At 55.5% G+C, this 23836-nt stretch overlaps 3 protein-coding genes across 7 annotated transcripts; 1 reads left to right on the top strand and 2 right to left on the bottom strand.

Annotated features, from left to right (window-relative positions):
- Positions 1 to 1541: 1541 nt before the first annotated feature.
- SPRED3 (sprouty related EVH1 domain containing 3) lies at positions 1542 to 10722 on the bottom strand. Of its 4 annotated transcripts, none has more exons than XM_027079436.1 (6): positions 10126 to 10722; positions 8396 to 8576; positions 7082 to 7250; positions 6894 to 6973; positions 4598 to 4741; positions 1542 to 3866 (listed from the first exon to the last, which is right to left on the bottom strand). In XM_027079436.1, the coding sequence occupies exons 2-6, from the start codon at positions 8570 to 8572 to the stop codon at positions 3201 to 3203; spliced, it is 1236 nt and encodes a 411-aa protein (XP_026935237.1). In that variant the 5' UTR covers positions 8573 to 8576; positions 10126 to 10722; the 3' UTR covers positions 1542 to 3200. The 4 variants fall into 4 exon arrangements, with proteins under 4 accessions (XP_026935237.1, XP_026935239.1, XP_026935236.1 ...); XM_027079438.1 differs by having other exon boundaries at positions 8489 to 8576; positions 10126 to 10701; XM_027079435.1 differs by lacking the exon at positions 10126 to 10722 and having other exon boundaries at positions 8396 to 9399.
- A 285-nt stretch (positions 10723 to 11007) lies between these two features.
- On the top strand, positions 11008 to 15324 carry GGN (gametogenetin). Of its 2 annotated transcripts, none has more exons than XM_027079431.1 (2): positions 11008 to 11217; positions 11980 to 15324. In XM_027079431.1, exon 2 carries the CDS (start codon positions 11999 to 12001, stop codon positions 13853 to 13855), a length of 1857 nt encoding a protein of 618 aa, XP_026935232.1. In that variant the 5' UTR covers positions 11008 to 11217; positions 11980 to 11998; the 3' UTR covers positions 13856 to 15324. The 2 variants fall into 2 exon arrangements, with proteins under 2 accessions (XP_026935232.1, XP_026935234.1); XM_027079433.1 differs by lacking the exon at positions 11008 to 11217 and having other exon boundaries at positions 11967 to 13851; positions 14771 to 15324.
- A 105-nt stretch (positions 15325 to 15429) lies between these two features.
- Positions 15430 to 21488, bottom strand: PSMD8 (proteasome 26S subunit, non-ATPase 8). The gene is made up of 7 exons (XM_027079434.1): positions 21078 to 21488; positions 19969 to 20041; positions 19739 to 19841; positions 18358 to 18523; positions 17285 to 17385; positions 16648 to 16759; positions 15430 to 15983 (listed from the first exon to the last, which is right to left on the bottom strand). The coding sequence occupies exons 1-7, from the start codon at positions 21438 to 21440 to the stop codon at positions 15846 to 15848; spliced, it is 1056 nt and encodes a 351-aa protein (XP_026935235.1). The 5' UTR covers positions 21441 to 21488; the 3' UTR covers positions 15430 to 15845.
- Between the last annotated feature and the right edge of the window lie 2348 nt (positions 21489 to 23836).

Below are 23836 nucleotides of genomic sequence, written 5' to 3'. Positions count from 1 at the left end.
AGTTTCCCAACCAGGGATTGAAACTGCACCCTTGGCAGTGAAAGTGATGTGGAGTCCTAACCACTGGACCGCCAGGGAATTCCCCAATTTTTGTCTGTTCTGTTCACTGCCTTATCCCCAGCGCCAATAAAAAGGGTGTCCAATAAATGTAGAGTGACTGGAGGTATAAGATTCAGCTGGAGGATCTGCTTGGGACTAAAGGATGGGAAGGGGAAAGGAGGATTTGGGTAGGGGACTGGTCTGGTGGTTCAGGAAGGTGAATGGATGGGGTGCATCAATGCAAATAAAGAACACAGGCTGAGACTTTGTCACAGACATTTCTTGGAGCCGATATCTCATGCCCCCTCCCCCGATGACAAGGCTGGGTCTTCGGCCCGCATCATCCCCCGCTACTTCAGCCTGCCCTGATAACAACATTGAGGTCACAGACTGGCTTAGAATCAAGATCAGGAAGATAAATGTCGGGGTGCCTCTCCCGAGTATGGGGGCCAAGCATCCAATCTGAGGGGCAAGCAGCTGGGAAATTGGGCCTGGGGGCTCCAGGGTCTGAGGTCTTCCTGGCTCCCAGGGTCATCCCTCCATGCACCCCTGATCTAGGGGTGATGAAGAGTAATCATGGATCAGAGGTGGGTATCAGCAGGGAGCAGGACTGGGAGACCTGGGAGAGGCGGTGCTGGGAGGTGGGAGCCAGGGAACCGTCCCCCAGCCCCCCACTTCATCCGCAGATCCCGCAGCACCTTACAGCACTCTGGTCCCCCGTCCCACCCCTCCCCAAAACGAGGTAGGTTAAGAATGGAGCTTCCCCCCGCCCACCACGGAAGGGAGGAGACCGAGGCACAGAGAGGGGGATGGGGACCCAGGCTGCCCCAGCCTCCAGTCCCTCCGCCCTCAGCTCTGGTGGGTCTGACAGTGATGAGAGCTGGGCAGAGTGGAGATGGGAGGGACACCCCCCTTTTCTCTCACCCATCCCAGGGTCTGCTTGAGAGAGCTGAATCTCACAGGTTCCGGATATAATAAATAGTTAATAATTTAAAGGAAGTGACAGGAGGATCCACCCCTCTGGCCCCCTTGACCTATCCCTTGAACCCCCACAAGGCTATCCCAGTCTGGGTAATGAGGAAAGGTAAGTGCACATTTCAAGGTGCTCGGGACCAGATGCAGGTCCCAAGCCCGTACAACATTGAGATTGTGTTGCTCCAAGACCGTGATACCCCCCCCCCCCCCCACGCAGGAGGCCATCAGATCTGTGGTACACTAGAAGTCCCATTCCACTCAGGGGAAAGTGACCTTGGAATCCCCCTTCCCCAGAAGAGGACTCTCGATGGGCCATGAACCACGCTTTCAAACTTTCCGAAACAACCCCCAACTCTGAAATGGAAGAGAAGGAGTTAACAGAGGGGCAGATCATAAAAGGCTTGGACTAGGGCTAGGACTCAAAGTTGGGCTTGGAAGAGAGTCTGCAAGGCTGGCGTGTGTGTGTGTGTGTGTGTGCGTGTGTGTGTGTGTGTGGTGTGTGTGTGTGTGTGTGTGTGTGTGTGTGGCCTTTGTGCCAATAGAGCCATATCTAGTTGCCTTTGTGCAATGCCCGCCTTCCTCTGAGGGCACAGCATGGCCAGCCCCACTCACCACCTTGGCTGTGTGCCTCTGCTTCATGAACAGCCTGCACAATCATCTACAGCAACGCTGGGTCCTAGAGGTGGGAGCAGGGGTGCTCTTGGGTGGTCCTGGAATCCAGGAACATTACCTCAAAATGTTTTTTTCCCCTTAGGGTAAAGGGGTAGTTCTGTGGGATACTGAGAGCTTGGGCTGGAGCCCTTGGGACTAGAATTCCAGTGTCTGGGAACTTGGGGTTTCAGGGGCGTATGGATGGCAGGATTCAATGGGCAGCAGGTCTCAGGGGATGCACAAGCTGGGCCTGGGAAGTATCAGGCTAGAGAGGTTTGGGTCCAAAGAAATCTGGGATCTGAAGGTGCTAGGGTCCCAGGGAGCCTCAGATTTGTCTCTGGTATGGAGGGACCAAGGTCTTGGGTCAGGGACGATCCCAATATTGTGTAGGCTTGAGTGCTGAATTTGGGGGTCAATGGCACCTTGGGGTCTTGGATCTAGTGCTCCTAAAGCACCTTGGGGTCACTCAGGGGCAAAGGGTCAGAGGTCTGAGTTGCCATGAACATCCCATCTTGTGGGAGCTGGGCTCCCAGCCTTTAGTGGATTGGGGAATTTGTGGGTACGAAGAAGCCAAAGATTCCAGGACATTCTGGGGCTTGAAATGCAAGTCCAAGGAGGATTGGAAGAGGGCTATCTGAGAGGTTGGGACCAATGTGTTGGGCCCTGAGGTGTTGGTTGCCTCCAGTCTTACACCTGCGGGACTAGGCATCTCAGAGTCCTACATATGAAGTCGAAAGCTCCTGGGAACACAGGCTTGGTGTCGGTGGTCTACAGACTTCTTTGATCCCTGGCTCACAGAGCATCTTGGAGTCTTAATTCTGGATCTTGGGCAGTGTGCGTGTGGGGAGGGGGGGCTCTGAGATGGGTCTCCCAAGTCATTTGGGTCAGAGAACATCCGTTTGAGCACATCCAAGGACTCAGAGTATCTTAAGAGGATTTGGTATCTAAGAAGTCCTGGGGCTACAAGAACATCTCAGATACAGGTGCTCCGAGTTTTAGGTGAGCATTCAGGAACGATTTAGGGGTGATTCTGGGTCTTAGGGTCTCAAGATCTGGGAGTAATTGTATACAGGCAGGGTCAGGTACCGGCAACTCCTAATTCTGGGGTTGTAATTTGAGGGTTCATGGTGCCAGGCATGACTGGGTCTAGATTGGTAATTTGAACAGTGAGTCAGGATTCAGAGCCCGATTCTCAGGGATCCGTGTGCTCCCCTGCCTGCCTGAGGTGAAGAGTCTGGGCATCCCTGGAATCTGCTCAGTCTAGGCCAGAGCGGGGCGGAGTGGGGATGGAGAACGGGGACGCCAGAACTCAGGATGCCTGGGACCTCTTGGAGAGACATCCCAATGAAGCTGGTTCTGGGGTCTCTCAGTCCTACATTTGGGGTCCAGGTTCCAGGTCTGGGGTCCCTCAATCCAAACTCAAGCTCCAAGTTCCGGGTGTGTCTAGGTTTGGGTTTGGGGTCCGAACGGAGTCCGGGGTCCTGGACCCTCAATTTTGGGTCCTCGGTCCGGCTACCGGACCCACCAGGCCGTCCTCACCGCGCCGCCTCCTCGTGGCGACCCCCGCAGCCTGCGCAGCCGCATCGCGCTGCGACCCAGTGGCATGCGCGCAGGGGCGCGTAGCAGCAGAGGCAGGGCACGGCGAGGGAGAGTGCGGCCAGCGCGGCCCAGCGCGCGGCGGGGCGCGGGTGGCCCGGCTCGCAGGCGCACGGGTCCGAGAAGTCGCCCTCGGCATCCGACAGGCAGTGGTAGAGCAAGCTCTCGGCGCACCACAGGCAGCTGAGACGCCGCACCAGCCGGCGACCCGGGTCCGGGGCCTCGGCGCAGCGGCCGCCACGCCCGTCGGCGCGACGGCGGAAGAGCGCGCGGCAGTGCACGCAGCGCGCCGCCTCCTCCGCCTCCGGGGAGGCCTTGGTAGGTGCAGGGGCCGGGCCGGGGCCCGGGGGTGGGCGAATCGGGGGTGCTGGAGGCGCAGCCTCGGTGAGAGGGGCGGGCAGGGCTGTGGGGGGCCCCAGGGCTGCGCCCCTCAACGCGCCGGTCTTGGCGAAGCGCACGACGCAGGTGGATAGGGCGAGGGGTGCGGGTGGCCCAGCTCGCCGGTAATCCTCATAGCCGCGGCCGCCCCAGCCCAGCCCCCCTGTCCCGGCCAGGGGTTCTGAAGGCTCCGGAATCCCCGTGAACGGTAGGAGCGGAGGGTAGCTCTGCGGGACGAAGACAAAGGAGAAGAAGTTAGCGGGGTCTGTGATGCCCCACATCCCACCACAATCCATCCCGGCCTTAGAAGACCCGAGAATCCACAGACCCAGCCACAGGCGTCATTCATCCTAGGATCCTGCCCTGGTATCCTGACTGCCTGGGTCCGGTACTCAGACTTGTAAGTCCTCAGCCCACTCCCCTCCCAGGGACAGAGGACATCTAGGGACCGACAGAAGACTCCGGGAACCAAACCCACACCTTAAGGACCCAGTGGTCCAGGCTCTCAGTCCTGCCCTCTCTCAAGATCCGGGGTCCCAGTACCCAGCCCCCTCTACTCTCTGATTCAAGACTCCTGGACCCCAGCCGTCTCCTCCTTCAGGACGCAGGAGTCTGGTCCCCAGGTCCCTTTTACCCCTTGGATACTGAGCCCTACCCCTCGTGAATTAAGCACTAAAGGACTCCTTCCACGAGTACCACCAACTTCCTAATATAGTCATTGTCCGAGTCGTCCCCTAAACCTCTGTGGAATTCAGAACTTTCCAGTCTCCAAGAGCGCAGGAGACGCAGGAAGCCCTCACCCAACCTTCCGAGGAACCCAGGCCTAAGCTCCCCCGCCGTAAGTCGGGTCAGCCATCCCTTAGAATCTGTGGTTTCTTGCCCCTCTGCGGCCTCAGTTCCCGCCCACTTTCGGGACCCCAGCGCCCGGCCTTATTTCACCGGGGGTCGGAGGTCGCACCTGAGCTGACAAGCGGCGGCGCTGGGGGGGCGTGGCCGGCCCGAAGCCAGAAGCTGACTCCACGGTGACGATGGGGGCCGCCGCTGCGGTGGGAGGCGTCTCCTGGTGGCTGTGACTGGAGGAGGAGTCGCTGTCCACGTGGGACTGGGGGAGATTGGCGGCCTCAGAGCCGGGACCCCTGGCACAGCCGATGCCCTTACATAGACCCCCTCCCATTGTGAGCGAGGGCTCTGCGGCCAGACAGGCCTGGGTTCAAGCCCCGGCTCTGCCACTGACTGGTTGTGTGACCTCCGGCAAGTGAGCTCAGCTCTTTGAGCCTCAGTTTCCTCTTCTGTAAAATGGGGATCATAATATTGTCTATTCGTAACGATGTGGTTAGGACCCACTGTAAAGGGCATAAACATGCCTGAAGTACAGGAAGGGCTGGAAATGGTTATTATTATTTGACTTTCTCTTCTTATCTGCTCAGCTCACCAACCTACAGAACATCAAACCAACCTCCCTTCTCAGAAGCCCTCTCCCTTGGCTGTCAGCTGCCTTCCTGCCTCCTTCCCACCACCACACCTTTACTGGGGCAGTTCCACCCACCTGGAATGTGTTCCTTCCCATCCAAACCAAGCTCTGTCCTTTACGAGCTTCTCAGACCCTTGGTTTCCTTGCTGTAACTTGGGAATAATTCCCACCTCATCCGATTACTATCTTCAATAAACATTCATTGAGCACCCACGACATGCCAGGCTCACAAAGGCCATCGGGAGGGTGTGAGATGGAGCATGGAGAGCACAGCATCTTTCCTGAGTAAGTGCTCAATAAGTGGGACCTGTCTGTGTGACTTTGTAGACCCACCTGCATCTCCCATTACCCTGGGAATCTCCCTTTTCTGCCCAGGGAACCAGTTTTGTTCTTCCAAGTGTTCTCGAGCAACTCCCACTGTACCCCAGCAAATGCCAAATCGAATCCGACATTATGTGCATTTATTCATTCAATCAATTTATTCAACACATATTTACTGAACACTTACTGTCTACCAGGCACTGTTTTAAGCATTGAAGATGCAGCAAGAAAGCAACAAAAGATCCTTGCCCTCCTGGAGCTGACATGCTAGCATGAGAGATGGACAGTAAAGTCATTGATAAGAAAACTGTCTATTGGGAGAGGAAATACAAAAAATATCTTAGAAGGTGGGGATAAAGAGTAGGATAAGGAGCACTGGGAGATTTTAAACAGGTTACTCAGGGAGGGCCTCACTAAGGTGATGTGTGTGTAAAGCCCTGAAGGAAATAAGGGAATAAGCCATGTGGAAATTTGGGGAAGAGTGTTCTAAGACAGAGGAACGGCGAGTGCAAAGGCGCTGAGACAGGAATGCGCCTGCCCTTTTGGAGTACCAGTAGGAGGCCAGTGTGGCTAAAGCCAGGTGAGCATGAGGGAGAGTAATAGGAGGCCAGATTGTGTGGGATCTTATGTGCCACTGTGAGGACTTTGTCCTTTACCACGAGTGAGATGGAGCCTGGGTAGGGTTGTAAGTGGGAGATATCCATGATTTGACTTAGATGTCAATAGGGTCCCTCTCTGTGTGTGGGGAAAGGAGATGGTGGGGAGGGGGCAGTTGATGAGATGGTCCAGTGGGGAGATGAGGTTGAACAGTAACCAGGTTGGAGGCACATTCCGATCATTTTGAAAGTGGAACCAGGGAATTCCCTGGAAATCCAGTGGTTAGGACTCAGCGCTTTCACTGCCAGGGCCTGGGTTCAATCCCCAGTCTGGGAACTAAGATCCCACAAGCCATGCAGTGTGGCCAAATTTAAAAAAAAAAAAAGAAAGAAAGTGGAGCCAATATTTGCTGACAGATTAGATGAGGGGCATAAAAGAGGAGAGGAGGCAAGGATGACTCCAAGGTTTGTACCCCTAAGAAGGATGGATTTCCCATTAATTTGTTCATCCATTTGCTTTTAATATTTATTCATTTTTATAGTGTACCTTAATATTTTTTCTGCCTTTCCACACTAGAATAGAAGCTCCTCGAGGAAAGGGACTTTGTTTTGTTCACTGATGTATCCCCAGTGCTTAAAACACTTCTTATTCAAGGTGTTCAATAAATACCCTTGAATGAACATATAAATCAGGATAGAACAGAAAAACTAGAATAACTGGGATCAAAATTGACACTATTGTTTGGGCCCCAATTCGTGTGCCCAGCACGTGGCATGGTGCTGGATACCCAGTAGGTGCTCAAGAATGTTTGTAGCATAGTAAGAAACCCCTGCCCTCCCAGCAGAGCTGCCTCCTGGAGACTCACCGTCAGAGGGCAGGGAGTGTCTGCGGTATCCTGGGAAGGGGAGGAGGAAGAGGAGGAGGAGGAGGAGGGGGTGAGCGAGCCTGGGGCAGGGAGAAAGGCAGAGAGTGAGTTCCCTGGGCCCGGCTTCTCCCACCCTCCACCCCAGCCCCCCCCCACCACCACCAATGCCCACCACCTGCACCACTCACCTCGACCCAGTGCAGCCAGTGCTGCCAGCAGGCTCTTCTGGAACTCATCAGCCTCTGCCGGACTCTGAAACGTCAGCCCAAACTTGCAGTCACCCAGGCTCCAGTGATGGAAGATGGGGTTCACCTTGTTGTAAACCAAGCCTGGCCGCAGGGTACACTCCAAGGTGGTCTGAGGGGGGCAGGAAGGGACCAGGTCAGATATCCCCCCTTCCAGCCATGCCTGTGACTTCCCCAGACTCTATACCAGAGCATCCCACAAACTTCATTTCTCAACCCTAGGTGTACCCTTGAACCCTGATCAACACCCCAATACCACTCCCCAACTTCACTGGGCACACCTCTGATACTCCAATATTTCCCCCAAACCCCTTGATCCCTACATTTTCCTAACCACCCCCTGCCCCATATCTCAATAGGAATCCCAAATTTTATTGAATGCCTCAAAAAATGAGTCAACCTCTTTCTGAGAGCCAATATCCCCCATGTGACTCAATCATACTCCCCAAATTTTACTGAACATCTCAAAATGTTATTGTTAATCCCCTTCTGATGCCCCAATAAGCTCCCCAAATATTATCCCCCAATTCTTAACAAACTCCCACATATTTCCCCTCAGATGCTGGTCAACACCCTAGAAGTTCCCTCATCTTTTTGCCCAACAACACTATATTCTTTGACACCATTTCAAACCCCCCTACATTGTTCCTTCCGATCCTTGCTCTGAAATTCAACCCTTACTCCAAGCCTTTTCAAACGATCCAAACCTTTCTACTACACCCCCAGCTGCAACGTCAACATTCTCTTTCCATTTCAGGCCAGACAGCCCAGAACATTCCTGCTGAACCCACATTAGGATTGTAAACCCTACTGGACACTTCCAGACGGTCCCCCCACCAAATGCCTCCATACACTTAGGGCAGACAGGGGCCAGTGGTGTAAAATCCTCGTGATGAGAATCTCTGAGCAAGATGGAGCCACGGGGAGGGTTCCGAGCCGAGGAGGGATAGGATCTGAGTCAGGTGTTAGCCCAGCCCCTTTTGAACAGACTGAGGTTGGGGGAGGGAGCAGCAGAAGGGCAAAGAGACCAGTGCGAGGCTGCTGTGACAGTCCAGCAGGCAACGGCAGTGGACAGGACCTGCTTAATACCCCCAATAGTCCCCAAACTCCCCACTCTCAGACAGAGGACAGATATGCTTCCAACTCCATCCCACACCCCGGTGCTGCGAGATGACCTGACCTCACCTCTACATCCCCAGTCCCATTCCCCTACTTCCCCACACCCTCACCCTACCCCCACGCCCCAGGGTGGCTCACTTTCTGGTCCCGGAGGCGCTCCCCGTGGATGACGTAGTGCCCCTGGCGGGCCCCCCCCTCGGGCCTGGCCCCTCGGACCCGACATACGCTCACCTGGCTGAGGCCCCCGCCCCCCACAGGCAGCCAGCCCCCACTGGAGTCATCTCGGGCCATCACCACGGCTCGGACCCGAACCATGTACCTGGAGGAGGTGGGGGGACAGGGACAACAGGGTCAGTGAGCGTCAATCCTGCTCTCCAATTCAGTGTTCCCCCAACCCTCATCTCTGCTCTTCATCCCTCACAGCTGGATCTACTGCACCCTTAGCCACCCCTACTCACCTTACCTTCCACACCCACCTCCTCCCCTAGGCCCACTGTCTCCCCATACCCGTCACCTCTCTTATGCCCACCTTCTTCCAGCATGGCTTCTTTCTTCCTCTTGCCATCTCTTTTCTCCCATGCCTACCTTCTTCTCCATATCTACCTTTTTTCTCCATACCCACCTTTCCTCCCTTTCCCCATCTTTCCCATCCTCACCCCCATAGCTTTGCTCTTCCACTTCCCTTCCTCCTCCTGCTCATCCCCTATCAACCCTGTCTCCTTCTCCTCCCTCAGCACGTACCCACGGCCCCACCCATCGTCCCCCTCACAGCTGGGTGCCTGCGCATATGTATTTTCTTAGAGCCCATCAACTCAGCTCCAGTCCCCCCTACACTGCCTCCGCACCCTGCCGCCCAGGCCACTGGCTGGGTGAGAAACCCAGGCTCTCTTCCCCCCCACCCCTTCCCGGATTTATGAATGAGACCGGATGCAAAGCTCACTGAGTCACCCAGCAACGGGAGATGGGCAGGGAGCAGGGAGAGAACCAGAAATGGCCAGAGACAGGCCGAAAGGGAGATGGAGGCAGAGGAAGCCAGAAACGGGCGACCGAGACACATCCAGAGAGCATTTCATTCACAAAAATCAAGCCTGCTCTCTCAGGCCCCTGCCGAGGAAAGGCAAGGGGCAGAGATTGCGGGGGGTGGGGGGCGGGGGGAATTGATCCCTCCTCCTCTCCCTCCCCGCCCCAGCATCTTTCAGAACCATCTTACCCCGCCCCCCAGCTCAAGGGACGTAGCCCTCCGCCCAGTAATCGGGATCAGCGTCCAACCCCTCACTACCGCCGAGCGCAGGGACCTTGGCGCCCCAGCCTTAGGGACCCCAGCAACGAGGTCTAGCCCCTTCCCCCACCTGCAGGCTGCCGGGTTTCCCCAGCCCTTGGGGAGGGGAAGGGGCGGCCGCAGCGCCCCCAGCCCCCTTTTCTCAATGGGATGGGATTTTGTGAATGAGCAGTCACGTGACGCTGCTTCCTTTGTCCGCCCGCCTCCCCCGACAACAGGTGAAGCAGAGAAAGAGGGCAGGGGTCCCCCCCGCACCAGGGCCTACTGGGATGGGACGCCGGGCTTTCTGGATGCCCTACGCTCCCCACACATCTGTTTCCCGGGGGGAGTGGTCCCCTGAGTTCCCCAACGGTGAGGGTCCAGTACGGAATTTTATGAATGGGGCGTCCTCCGAGGAAGTCCAGGCCCCCCAAATGGACACTGGTACCCCAAATGGCTGCCGCGCAGTTTGGGGGCCCCCACCCCCTTGTCCTTCCAGCCAGGGTCCGGGGGGGGTGCCCCGGTGGGCAGGAGGCGCAGCGCGGTGCTGTCTGCCCCCTCACCGTGACAGGCGGTCTGTCAGCCCCCGCCCCCTCGCCCCCCTCTGCACCTGCCTGGGAGGCTCCGGCCGGGCTCCGAGCGGTGGCGACGTGGCCTCCTCCTCCTCCTCCTCCTCCTCCTGTTCGCTCCGGCTCCCTCGCTGGCTCCGGCGGCGCTAGAGACGGGCACCGGGAGCCGGGGCGAGGGGGGAGGGAGGGGGAACCTGAAAGATGGGTGGGGGGGAGGGGGCGGCTTGGGGGAGGGGTAAGCGCGAGGCAGGCGCACTTGCCCGCTGGGTCCTAGAGCCCGGCACTGGCTCCAGCGAACAGCCCCCCAGCCCGCATTTTCTCAGGATCCAGAGAGGATCCCCTACTTTCCCACCCATCCGCGCCATTGGTCCCTGAGGATATGAGGAAGGGGTCCGGGACGGAGCCTGGTCTCAAGGTTCTAAAGAGGCAAGGGTCTACGTTTTGGGTTCTAAATGGGAGGGGCTGGGTGCCCGGCTAGGTTCGAAAAGGGGTGGGGCAAGAAGGGAGCATTTGCAAGGAGGCGGGGTCGGAGGACCTGGGGGAAGGAAAGGGGGAAGGAGAGGGTGAGGACGCCGAAGGCGCGGACAAGCGCGTGCGTCAAGAAAGGGGCGGGTCCACGGAGGAAGGACCTTCTGGGCGGGCCCGAGCAAGGAGAGGGTCTAGGGAAGAGAGGTTTCCAAGTCCTAAGGGGGCGGAGCTTATAAGTAAATTGTCTTTAGGGGCTGGACGACGGAGAGCTCCAAAAGGGAGGAGCTACGTAGCAGTGTTTGTAATGGGCGGGGCTTCGGGAGAGAGACTAACGGAGAGGGGCGGGGCATTATAAAGGGGAGGGGCTTAAAACGTTCTATAGGGGTGGGGCCTAGGACTACAAGGCTTGGGGGCGGGGAAGAAGACTCCCGAGTATTTCAAAGGGAGAACCGGGTTCGTAAGGGGCCGTGCCCAAGCTGGCTCAAGGAGGGCGGGGCCTCGAGCCCGGGGGCGTGGCCTAGATCTCGGGGTCCGCCCTCGCAGTCTCGCCCACTTGCCTTCACCCGCAACCCCGTTCTTTTCGGTTATTTTCTGCTACGGCCGTTCCCCGCCCTGCCCTGGGCCCAGGGGGCCGCGGTCTGAACTTTGGTCAGCTGGAGCAGTCGGTGAGTGGGATCCTCTGAGCGAAGGAGTAGCCAGGACGGAGCTTGGGTAAAGGGGTGGGGCCTGAGAGTGAGGCCTGCAGCTAGACCAGGAGCGGGAAAAGAAATTTAGGACTAAAGCCTGGGAAGAGGGCAGGACCAAATGATCAACACAGAGAGAGAGATCTGAGGGTTAGAGGTGGTGACTGAGCGGTTTGCCTGACAAGAATACCGGGAATTTGTTAAGCGGAGGCGGGGCCAGACCTGGGGCGGGGGGTGTTGTGAAGGCCAGATTCTCTGACAATCGGGGCGGGACCACAGGGCGGGGGCGGGGCCTGGGCCTCTGGAGCCTATTTAGAGTCCAGGGAGAAAAGCTTGAACTCTTTGTAGGCCTTATAGGCTACAGAGCACAACCATCATGAGTGATGTGGTCCGAGTGACTGACAGGAAAGCGGGCAAGACCTGTGTCTTGGAGCTTAGAGACCTGAGACGTGGTCAAAGTGTAGGGATGTGATACGAGGGACCAGCCAGGGAGACAGGGACCCAACCTTAGTACACTAGGAGGATGGAGGACTAAGTATCTGAACAGCAACTGTATGGGGCCACGGGGAAGAAGATGTGAACATCAAGAGTCACGGAACAGGAATGCGGGGAGAGACTAGTGCCTGAGTGGATCGTGGAGGACGAGGGCGGGGTTGGCGCTGACGGATAGGACCAAGTACAGCCAGCCTCGTGGGGTTCCCACAGCCCTGGCAGATTGACTGGCGGAAGTTTTTCTGACCACAGCCCCTGACCTCCGTCAGAAATGGGGAACGTGCAGTCGGAGTCGTCCGCGGGTGGGGGCTCCCGAAAAGAGCAGGCCTTGGACCCGTCCTCCGACTCCCGCCGGACATCACTGTTGGAGCCCAAGGGGACCCCCTCCTCCCCGGCCATGCGCCTGGCTCGCGGGCTGGGCGTCTGGTTCCCTGGCAGCTCCACGTCCCCGGGCCTCCTGGTACCCCCAGAGCCCCAGGCCTCACCCTCACCCCTGCCCCTGACCTTAGAACTGCCCTCGCCAGTGACGCCCCCTTCAGAGGAGGCGACTGCGGCCGCGGTCTCCACACCACCCCCGTCCCCCGTGGGGACCCTGCTGCCCGCGCCATCTAAGTGGCGAAAACCCACAGGCACTTCGGTGCCCCGGATCCGCGGTCTGCTGGAGGCAAGCCATCGCAGCCAGGGCGACCCTCCCAACCTCCGCCCGCTGCCGCCGCCGCCCCAGCAACTAACCGGAGAGGACCCCGACCCTGTCCCGAGGGCCCCATCCCCGACTCCGCCGCCCTTGGAGCCGCCACTACCGACACCTTCCGACCCGCAGCCCCCAGAACGCAGAAGCACTCCTGCTCTGGCCACGTCCGCCGCAACCCCTACAGAAAGCCAGGCCAGGCACGGTAGCGAGGGCCAGATGACCGGCAGAGGGGCACCTCCCCAAGCAGGCGAGGGCGAAATGGCCCGGCCTGTGGCCTCCGAGCCCGGCCTGAGCCTGTTGTGTAAAGTCACCTTCAAGTCAGGGCCCCAGCTGTCCCCTGCGGCAGCGTCGAGTTCCTTAGCGGCCAAAGCCTCTCTCGGGGGCGGCGGCGGAGGAGGACTCTTCTCCGCCGCCTCGGGCACCATCTCCTACGCTGAGGTCCTGAAGCAGGGACCCCTGGCTCCTGGGGCCTCTCGCCCCTCGGGAGAGGTCCCTCGGGGAACTCATGAAGCAGAAGGCGGTGATGGAGACGGCGAGGGGTGTTCTGGACCACCCTCGGCGCCTGCGTCCCACGCCCGGACCCTTACTCCTCCATCCTACACCACCTTTGTAGGCTCGAAGCCCAAATTTGACTGGGTGAGCCCCCCTGATGGCCCTGAACGCCAATTTCGCTTCAGTGGAGCTGGCGGAGGCGTCGGGGCGCCCCGACGGCGCGCAGTCGCGCTCTCAGGGCCCAGGGGCTCCCCGCCGCCTCCGCCAGGGCGGATGCATCCAGCTCCCAGGCCCCGGAGGCCCGCACCCACCTTGCTGGCGCCGCCTGTGTTCATCTTCCCGGCGCCCACCAATGGCGAGACTGTGCGCCCCGGGCCTCCCAGCCCGCAGGAGTTGCTGCCGCCGCCGCCAGCGCCGCCGCCGCCGCCCACGCCACCACCCACGCCGCCTCCCGCGCCGCAGCCGCCAGTACTCCAGCCAACGCGGCTGCCCGTGGCGCTCCCGCCCACCCCAAGCCCTGGCCACTTGGAGTCGGCCGTGGCTCCCGCCCCGGCTCCCGCTCTGCCCCTCGCCTTGGCCGCTGACCGGGCCCCAGGCCCGGCCTCACCCCCGGCTCCAGCTCCCACCGTGGCTGAGCCATCGCCACCTGCGCCCGCGCCCGTCAAGGTCCGCACGCGCCGGAACAGGGGTCCCCGCGCAGCCCGGGCCGCTCCGCGTGAGGATGGCGCGCCTGGAGATGGTCCTCGCGAATGTACTGCAACTACTGTGACTGACAGCGGTGGTGGAGGGGGGGGTGGCAGCGGGGCTCCTCCAGCGGGGACGGTTAACTCGGGCGCCACGCGCCACTGGCCACCCTTCCAGGTGCTTAAGTCTTGTCCCTTCAAGTGTTACTGCCGCCACCAGCCACGCCATCGCCGCCTGCCACGCAACGTGTCTGCCTGGTGAGGGGAGGTCGGGGAGTAGGGAGGGGAGTTATACCGTTCCAAGTCCTGAACCCGACTTTCCTGGAGTGCCCCATTCAACCCTTTGGCGTCCTGACCCCAGCTGACCCTAGACCCTCCCCTTGGCTGCATCTCAAACCCAGCTGAGCTCCAACCCTTCAGAACCAAGAGGAGCCTTGATATCATGCTGATCCCTGACAGAGAACACCTTGGCCCCGCTCCTTAGTATCCAGACCTCCAACGTGACCCTTGGCCCTCTTATTAGTCTCTGGAGCCATCAGGGAGGGAAAACTGGTCCCAGCTGGCCTGACCCTATTCACTGCATTGACCCTGTCCCTGGTGACATCAAGGACCACATCCCAGGCTCTTCAGGGATGGGATGGGAGATGATGGTCTTCTGGAACCAAACGGGTATAAATGCAGGCCTCCAAAGGAAGCCCCAGGCCTAGCCCCCCAGACTCCTTACCCCTCCAGCCTTTGGCACCTTCTCCCGACGAACCCAAGACTTTGACCGCCAGAGGGCACTGATATCCCAGTCCTTGTGCTGCAGAGGTTACTCCTGATTCCGTAGATTCAGGGGAGACACTGCATCCTGCGATTACCTCTCCTTCACCCCTAAATCTCAGGATCTGGTCATCAGGGTCTGTCTGACCCTGGCTCCTGAGGAACCTGAATAACTGGGAGACCCTCTTCCCTGGTACCTCTGGGGCTCAGCTGGGACCTGAAGGGGGAGTTGGGAGAACTACTATCACCAACCCTCAGCCCCCTTTTCTACTAAGTTTAAGTGGATACAGCCCGGCTCTAAACTACCTTTGGGATATTCAGACATGGTTCCTTACACAGATGGAGAAAGTGGAGCCTAGAAGGGGTAAGGGCCTGGCCACATAGCCAGGTCCTGAAGATTCTACCTTCTCCCTAGGCTGAGCACACCCACCAACCACCTGAGTGAGCCACCCTGGGTCACCACCATCAAGCTGGCCGGCTCCCTGGTAGCTGGGCTGGAGCACTACGACTTGCAGGCTACCCATTCCAACTGAGTGCAGTCTGCTCAATGCCCTCTGCCTTCCCCTCCTTGACAATAAAAATAACCATCCAGATGCCTAGAGCCTGTCAGTCACTGGCTAAGGGTTGAAGGGGTGGGGCGGGGCAGAGGTCTCCATGAAAGCACCACATCCTGGCAACACGAGGCTGGACCCAGACTAGCAATAAGGGAGGTTCCATTCAACCAGCATGCGGACTGATGCACCCAGGGGTGAGATGTTCTCATTCCCCTTAATACCATCAGCCCCATTTCCAAGCTGATCTGGTGCCAAGCTCAGGGGTTCAGTGCAAATCATTCTGGAAAGCAGGAATGATCATTCCCTCTCTGAGACTTTCTTGAAAATCCCACAAACCACAAATGGCTCAGCCAGATTTGGACTCTGCCTTAAACACCTTCTTGAGGACTTCAAGGCAGGAAATAGGGTGGGGGGTGCAGGAGGTCGTAAGTCACAGCACTGGCTCAGAAGAGTGGGAACCAAGGCAAGCCCATGCCAGGGCCCATGCCTTTTGTTCCACAGAGGTCCATTCAGCATGTCATTTTAAAAAACTGGTTTAATTCATTGCAAACATTTTTCAAAATCAGGACACTTCGCCCCCTTCACTGAAACACTCTGGTACGTTGGTCTGGCCTTTCTGTGTGTCCTGGCTGCAACAGTCCCTCTACCCGGGGCCTGTGCTCTCCCCGCTGTGCCACTGGGCCCCCACAGTGGACATCTGTGTTTGAGACCTTGAGCAATGGCCACTGGACAGAGGCTGGCCCAGGGTTACCTCAGACCTCCTAGGGCCCCCAAACCTCCAAGTTCTTCAGAGATAAGAACTTACGTCCCTACCATTCCACTCGGGGAGACAAGGGCCTAAGAGAGAAAATGTCAATCCACCTTTATTGGGGGAAACCCTGCACTGCAACTGCCTTAAACAATGCAAGCTCTGCTCCACCCCAGTGCCTGGTGGGCTCAGACGATCATCTCCAGCTGCCGGGCATACTCGATGACCTGCTTGGCCAGCTCCGTGGAGGGGATGGTGGTATCTTCCGGCTTCTGCTGCTGGCTGGCAAAGCTGTAGTAGTTGTTGAGGCCCAGGACCCACCCTCGCTGCAAGAAGGGAGAGATGAGAGATGGGTGGGGTGATCACACAGGCACCCTCCCCTTACCCATGTGGGCCCTGGATCGCTTTCCTCACCAACCCTACTCTACCTTGCACAACCCTAGGCAAGTAACTTCACCTCTCTGTGCCTCAGTTTCTCCATGTTTGAAGAAACTGTCTCCCAACAGTGTTTGGACCAGAGTAAACGATCACTAAGTATCAGCTGTCACAATCACTCAAGTTCAATTTCACCTCTTCCAGTCTGATCTTGACCCTCTTCAGTCACCAGGGCTATTGCACCCCATGCATCAGCATCTCCAGGGGCACTGCTCCCACACCAATACCCCAGACCAAATGAAACAGTCTTGTGGGGAAAAGCTGCAACCTCCAAGGAATTCTGATAAGCCCAGCAACCAACATATGCTAAGCCTCCACCTGCACCTGGAGGCAGGTGCTGGGCTAAGCTCATCCCACGTATTAAACTCTAGCCCCTTTCTACACGTAGGGAAATTGAAGTTCGGAGAAATTCGGCAACTTGCCTGAGGTCACACAGCTGGATTTAAACCTGGGCAGTCTTGTTCCAGTGTCCCTCCAGGCCACCCCACCCTGCTGTTAGTGAGTGCACCCCTTGGCTCGCTGGCCCCATGGTCCCCTGCCCCCCACCCCAGCCACCTTCTTGGCGTAGTCTGTCATCTTTTTGGGTGTGTTGAAGAAGAGGATCCGGGTGGCCTCAGTGAAGAGGATTTTTTCATAGGCCTTCTCGATGCACCCAGCAATCTCATCCCTGGGGGAAGACGAGATTCTCATTACTGAGCACAGACAACTCTCTAGGCCCTGTCCTCTCAGGCCAGACCCTGCAGTTCAGCACTGATGGCTGGAATGTGTTACCTGCCCTGTTCAACCAATCAAGGCTCAGGGGAGAGTAGCTTGACTAGAGTTGCAAAGCTAGGGCCACAGTAGGGTCCACACTCAGATCTCTGGGACTCCTGGGCCCACACTCTGAGGTGAAGCCATATGACTCGTGGAGCACTCCCATGAGAGGCAGCAGGGTCTCTGTCTGCTGAGTGCTGTCTGGGTGCCAAGTCCATGCTCAGGGTCTGATGTCCACGGGCACACACATACACAGCCCATAGTGAGATGAAGGCTCTTACCCCCATCTCATGACCAGTTCCAGTTCAGAGAAAAGGAGAACTGATGTGCCCAGCTTCCCCAGATCACAAGTGGCCAGAATGGGATTTAAACACAGAGCTGTCTGACTCCAGAGTCCAAGCTCTTTCTAAACTCCACACGACCCTGGCCCCCCACACACCTGATAGTGTCAAGCAAGATATCGATGAAGAAGGTATAGCTCTCAGCAGGGATGTTGCCTTTGGCCAGGAACACCTTGTTGTAGCTGCCCTCCATCAGGTACTGTAGAGGACAGGGGTGAGGAAGAAGAGAGGGTGAGGAAGAGGCAGCACAGGGGCTTACCCGCTGAGGCCTCACCATACTCCCAGTGCCTCCATAATCCACACTCTACTAGAACACTCTCTGCAATACAGTCACCCATTCCCCATGCAGACTGGGTCCTACTCTTCCCGGAAGCCCTTCCTGGTTTTTTCTCTCTCTCTGTCTCTCTGTCTCTCTCCCAAGCCTGCCCTTGGTTAGTATCTAATTATCTATTTTCCAGGAGGGAGACAGAGCTGGAGCCACCCCAAGCGCATTCCTCTACATCTTTGCCCAAGCTGTGCTGCCCCTGCCATAAATGCCCTCTCTCCCATCCTCTCCCCACAGTGAAATCCTCCCATGAAACCTCAGCTCTAAGAACTACTTCTTAACCTTAGGTACTACAGCTCTTCCTTGATTCTGCTCACCTTGTTCCAGAAACTGTCCTCTTCGCTGCCCCTCAAACACACCAGGCATGTTTCTGCCTTGGGACCCTTGGACTGGCTGCTCCCTCTGCCTGGACCATTTCCCCCCCAGATGACCAGGTGGGTGGGTTCTTCACCCCTTTAAAGTGTTCCTCAAGCTTCAGCTTTTCAACACGGCACTCCCTGGCCGCCCCGCCCCGCCCCTCCACCCTCCCTCCTGCTTTACTCTTCTCCACAGCATTTCACATCTGACAGACCATATACAGGTTATTTAATCTTTTTGTTTATCGTCCACTTCCTCACCTGAATGTCATCCTCACAAAATCGAGATTCTAACTGTTTTGTTCACTGTTGAGTCTGAAAACCAACCACAGTGCCTGGTACAGGGCTGGGGCTCAATATCGGTTGGACAAAGGAGTCCATAGGCTGAAAGATGGGTGAACCCTCTCATTTGCGAGGATACCCTCCCGAATGTCTGTCCCTGTACCACTCCCTTTAGCCAGGCCCTCCCCTCCCCCTTCCTCAGCCTCACTTGCTCGAGGGACACCGGATGCTTGATGTATACATTGGTCTGGATGTCCTTGGCAGGCAGCCGCTCCAACTCTGTGTGGAACTCAGCCACCCGGTTCTGGGACAGCAGGAAGAGAAGGTTGAGGCCCAAGAGCTGGTGCATGTAGGCTGACTCTGGGAGCTGCTCCCTGTGGACCAGGGTGGGACACCAAGGTAAGGAGGGCTTAGGTACCGACCAAGCCCCCCACTCCAGGCTTCAGGGACCCTGACGACTGCCCAGTGCTCTCTCCTTGGAGGGGTATCGGGTCCTGGGTTTTCAGATGAAACTAAGGCCCAAAGAGACATGAAGAAGTCACAATCATATGGGCCCTAGAAAGTGATCTCACACCAGTAAAGTGACTTAGCCTCAGTTTCCCCAACTGTAAAATGGGTATCACCACAGTACCCATCTGATAGAGGTGGGTTAAATAAATAAGGGTTAAGTTATTAAATGATTTAATACAGGTAGTGATTAGAACAGTATCTGGCCCAAATAAATACTATACAAGTGTTAATTATGATTATGATATTAAGAATCATCACCCTCAGTTTTGGGGGGAAACTGAGGATTAGGGAAGTAAAGTCATTTGCCCAAGACGATATAATCAGGAAGCGGCAAAATTAGTTTCAAACTCAGGTTCGTCTGGCTTCTGATGTCAAATTCTTAATCATTAGTCCATGCAAGCCCCATTCAGTTATGAAGCCATTCAGTTTCATATTCAACACACAGCCAGTGAGTCCCTGCTCTGGGCCCGGCTCCATGCTAGGCAGTGCTGGGACACAGCAGTGACTAAGACCCTTCTGCTTATAGAAGACTCACAGTCCAGTGGGAGAGACAGGGCTGGGATGGGGAGACACAGACAGACGGGTCAGGGCTGATACAGCATTGGAGGCCACAGGAAAGAGCTTGGTCTGAAACCTGAAGGCTATGGGGAGCCAGGACAGGTTCTAAGCTGATGATAAACATGGTCAAATTTTAGTGTCACAAAGAACCTACTGGCTACCATGGGGGGATGAATCTGAGGGGACAAGGCTGGGGCCAAGGCAGGTAAAAGGGGATAGTGGCTACATTGGGGAGTGGAAATTTAGAGTGGGAATGTGAAGGGGGAGACAGACTGGAGCGCAACAGAGACTGGATGGTATAATCCCAGACTCAGGACCTCCAGGCCAACCCCTAACCCTGAGGCTTCTGGCGGCACAGCTATGCAAAGGGGTAATTCCAAAGTGAAGGAAGATGTCTCAAGTGGCTAGAGCAACAAGGATAAAAAGCTGCTGAGTAACAACCCCGCGCGCGCGCGCGCGCACACACACACACACACACACACACACACGCAAACCAAATTAGGGGCAGGGCCCATCCTCACTTGTAATCGAAGTAATAGCATTTGAGCTGGGCCATGTACCGCTCGAAGGAGGGGATGTCCTTGCGTAGGATACTCCACTGGGCGCCTATCTCCAGTATGTCACCTGTGGGTAACAGGGGAAGCTCTCAGGAGGTGACTGTGGTCAGACCCTGACCACCACTGCCGCCATTCCTGCCATGACCACAGCCCATAACCCCCACCGCTACCCCACCAACCCCAGTGACACTCACGGGCCAGAATGAGCTGCTGTTTGGTCAGTTTGGTCCCTGTGGTTGGCAGGAAGTTAAGCTCCAACAGAACCAGCTGACGAGGAGGGCAGGGGAAGGAAGGAGAGAAGATGGGACTTCAAGTACAGATTACTTACCTTTTTCTAGGTCTTGGTCTTCCCTCCTAGAAAATGGAGCTAATCATCATCCCCGACTCATAAGGTTGTTATGAGTATTAAAGGAGTCAGTCCTCATAAAGCCCTCAGATCGGGGCCTGGGAACATGATGAGGGCTCATTTAAGATGACCTCATATTACAAGTATTAACAGATCCACTCGAGAAACAGTAACGCCACTCCACGCCTGACCCAATGGAATCAAGGGGTGGGGAGACACTAGCACCTTCAATTCTTCTGCAATCTTTTCCCACACTTTGGTGGGTTGGGCCCAGCTACCCCCCTCCATCTGCACCAGGGAGGAAAGGGGGCTAACCTCTTCCCATAGTCCAGCCCACACACTATCCCTTATCAGATACACCCCCCTCAGCAACTTGGTCCAGCCCACTGTATTTGTACTCTCTCCCAAACACACCTGGCCTGAAGCAACCCGAGCCCCATTCTGGTCCTCTACTGTGAGAATATTTTTCCTAAGTTCAGTCTTGCCCTCACAACTTGGCTGGGCCCTCTCCCCACAGACGCATCCCTAAGCCCCAGATTTCTCAGACCCTAACTTGACCTGATCTTAACCACGAACCCCATCATCTCAGCCTCCTTCTTCCATCACCCTGTCCAGTCCTCATTCCCCACTTGGTGTCGTCCAGAATCCTCCATCAGAAAAACTCTGACAGCCCCATCCTGCCACTCCAGCCAGCTAGGTCTCCAAGCACCAAAATTTTAACTTCTCACTCGTCTGTGCCAGAAACACTCTTTCCGTCTCCCCCCACCGTGGGGCCGCATTTGGTCCATTCCAGGCCCCTCTCACGTCTTCATTCCTCCAAGCCCGCACTTTGGCTGTTCCGAATCCTTCACCCTATTGGATCACCCAGCCCGTCCTAGTGTCGGCGCTGCGGCCTCCCCCCGCGCCCGGAACTCGGCTGGGTCTGGACCCCTCGAAGCACCCCCGGCCGATCCCTACCTTGAGACGGCCGAGCTCTTCCCCGCACTTGCTAAGATTGGGGCTTTTACGGTTCCATTCGCCCTTGAGTTGCTCGTACATGCCGGCCGCGGCCTGCAGGACTGCGCCCGAGGCCGCCGCAGGCCCCGAGCTCGAGGCTCCCGCCACCCCGTTCACCGCCGCGGCCGCCATCTTCCGTGATGCGGCAAATCGCCCGCCCGATTTACGGCAGCGACGCCTACTGCGCCTCGCCCGGCAGAAGTGGGGCCGAGAGGTGGAGCCCAAAGCCGGGGGCGGGGCTGCGACTGTCCGCCTCCGCCTGCCAGGGTTAGCGTTCAGTCGCTCTCGGGGAGGTGCCCTCGGAGCCCGGCTCTTAAGGAACATGTTAGTCGGAGCTCCGCCTCTGCTGTCACTCAAGATGGCGACCGGAAGTCGCCACCTGCCCTAACTGAAAATGGCAGCGGTGGCAACGCCTCCCCGCCTAGCTTCAGCCTGGGCTTTCGAGATGCTACGTTTCTGTATTGGAGATTACACCTGCGTGGCAGCTTTTCTAAACCAAGAGGTGGCGGTAGTGGAGCCATTTGGATAGCTGTGTTATTCTTCCCATGTTACAGACAGGCTTTGAGAGGCTGGGTGAACCTCCAAGAGACTAACGGCTGAGATTTGACCTTAGGTCTTTCTCTCTAGTCTCTCAGTGCATCCTTCCACACTTTCTCCGAGCTTGTACGAATACGCACAAACTTTACAAAAATCATCCAGTCTTAATGACTTTAAATGCCACCATATATGCGGAGGATTCCCAATTTTTTTTTATCCCTACCCCCGATTCTTCCATTTATATCACACCCGCCTATTTAACATCTCCACTTTTTCTCAATTCTCTTGTCTCCATCATTTAGAATGTCAGCTCCATGAGAGAAGGGATATTTATCGGTTTTCTTTACTGCTGTATTCCCAGCACGAGGTAGACAGTCAATGAATATTTGTTGAATGAGTGGGTGTGTAAAACAAGTTGTGTCTTCCCCAGCCCCACCCCCAAGCTGCACCGGTGGCTTGCGGGGATCTTAATTCCCCCACCAGGGATTGAACCCTGGGGCCATAGCAATGAAAACCCAGAGTCCTAACCACTGGACCGCCAGGGAATTCCGAAGTTGTGTCTTTAAAAAAAGTTTTTAAAGAAAAACTGCATCGTACTATACATATTTTCTAAAAAGCACAGTGCTTTTTAGCTATACACTAAAGACATCTCTGGAGATCAGTGGGCATATTTCTGACACTTTAACAAAAACGGCCGCATAATATCCCACAGCATGAATATACAATTCATGTAATGGTGCCCATATTGATGTTTGTGTTATTTTTGTTTACTTGTTTGCCACTTCTAACAATGCTGCAGTAAAGATCCTTAAGGGGAGGGGAGGGGGAATTGGAGGAAGGTGGTCAAAAGGTACAAATTTCCAGTTATAGGATAAATAATTGGGATGTAATGTACAACTTGATGACTACAGCTAACCCTGCTGTATGATATATAGGGAAGTTGATAAGAGAGTACATCTTATGGGTTCTCATCACAAGGAGAAATTTTTTGCCTTTTTTCTTTCTTTTTATTGTATCTATATGAGAGATGGATTTAAGCTGGACCTGTTGTAGTAATCGCTTCACATTACCTGCAAATCAAACCATCATGCTTAAACTTACAGTGATATATGTTAATTATTTCTCAGTAAAACTGGGGGGGGGGGGCGGTGTAAAAAAATCCTTAAATGCATTTCTTTGAATACAGTTTTTTATTTCTAAGGGACAGATCATAGGAATTAAGATTACTGAGTTGAGATAAGCATATTCTTTTCATTTTAATAGACATCATAAGATTGCTTTCCAAAGTTGTAGCAGTTCACAGTTCCACCAGCAATGAAAGTGCTGACAACATCACTGCTATTGGGCTATATAGCTTCTGCTTTTTCCTTTTACCAGTCTGATAGGGCACGAGCACTAATTTTTTGTTGCTTTAGTTTGGATTTCTGTACTAATGAGGTTGAGCATCCTTTCCTGTGTTTATTGAACATTTGGATTTCCTCTTCTCTGAAATTTTCTGTGGGTTATTGCATTTTTCTATAAATTTTTAGGTATATGTGCATGTTGGAGATAAAACGTTTTATCATATATGTTGCAACTATTTTCTTTGGTCTACTGTTTATTTTCTGAATATATATACATATATACATTTATAATTTATTCATCTTTTGCCATGCAAAATTTTAATTTTTTTTTAGAAGATGTTGGGGGTAGAAGTTTATTAATTAATTAATTTATTTTTGCTGTGTTGGGTCTTCGTTTCTGTGCGAGGGCTTTCTCTAGTTGTGGCATGCTGGAGCCACTCTTCATCGCGGTGCGCGGGCCTCTCACTATCGCGGCCTCTCTTGATGTGGAGCACAGGCTCCAGATACGCAGGCTCAGCAGTTGTGGCTCACGGGCGTAGTTACTCCGCGGCATGTGGGATCTTCCCAAACCAGGACTCGAACCCGTGTCCCCTGCATTAGCAGGCAGATTCTCAACCACTGCGCCACCAGGGAAGCCCCCCAAATTTTACTTATTACATAGTCAAATTTATGTAACTTTCTCTTTCCCTTTTGCTTAGGAAATTCTCCCCATGCCAAAGTAAAACAAATAGTCTCCAAAACTTTTTGGTAAAGTATTTGTGTTTTTCCACATGTGATTTTTATTATTAATCTTGAATTAATTTTTGCATATGGTGTGAAGTAGTGATCTAAATTCGATTT

This window comes from Aethalodelphis obliquidens, unplaced genomic scaffold (genome assembly GCF_003676395.1).
Source record: "Aethalodelphis obliquidens isolate GAN/ISIS:26980383/991018 unplaced genomic scaffold, ASM367639v1 scaffold43, whole genome shotgun sequence".
Classification (NCBI taxonomy): domain Eukaryota; kingdom Metazoa; phylum Chordata; class Mammalia; order Artiodactyla; family Delphinidae; genus Aethalodelphis; species Aethalodelphis obliquidens.
This window is presented reverse-complemented; position numbering and strand designations above follow the sequence as displayed.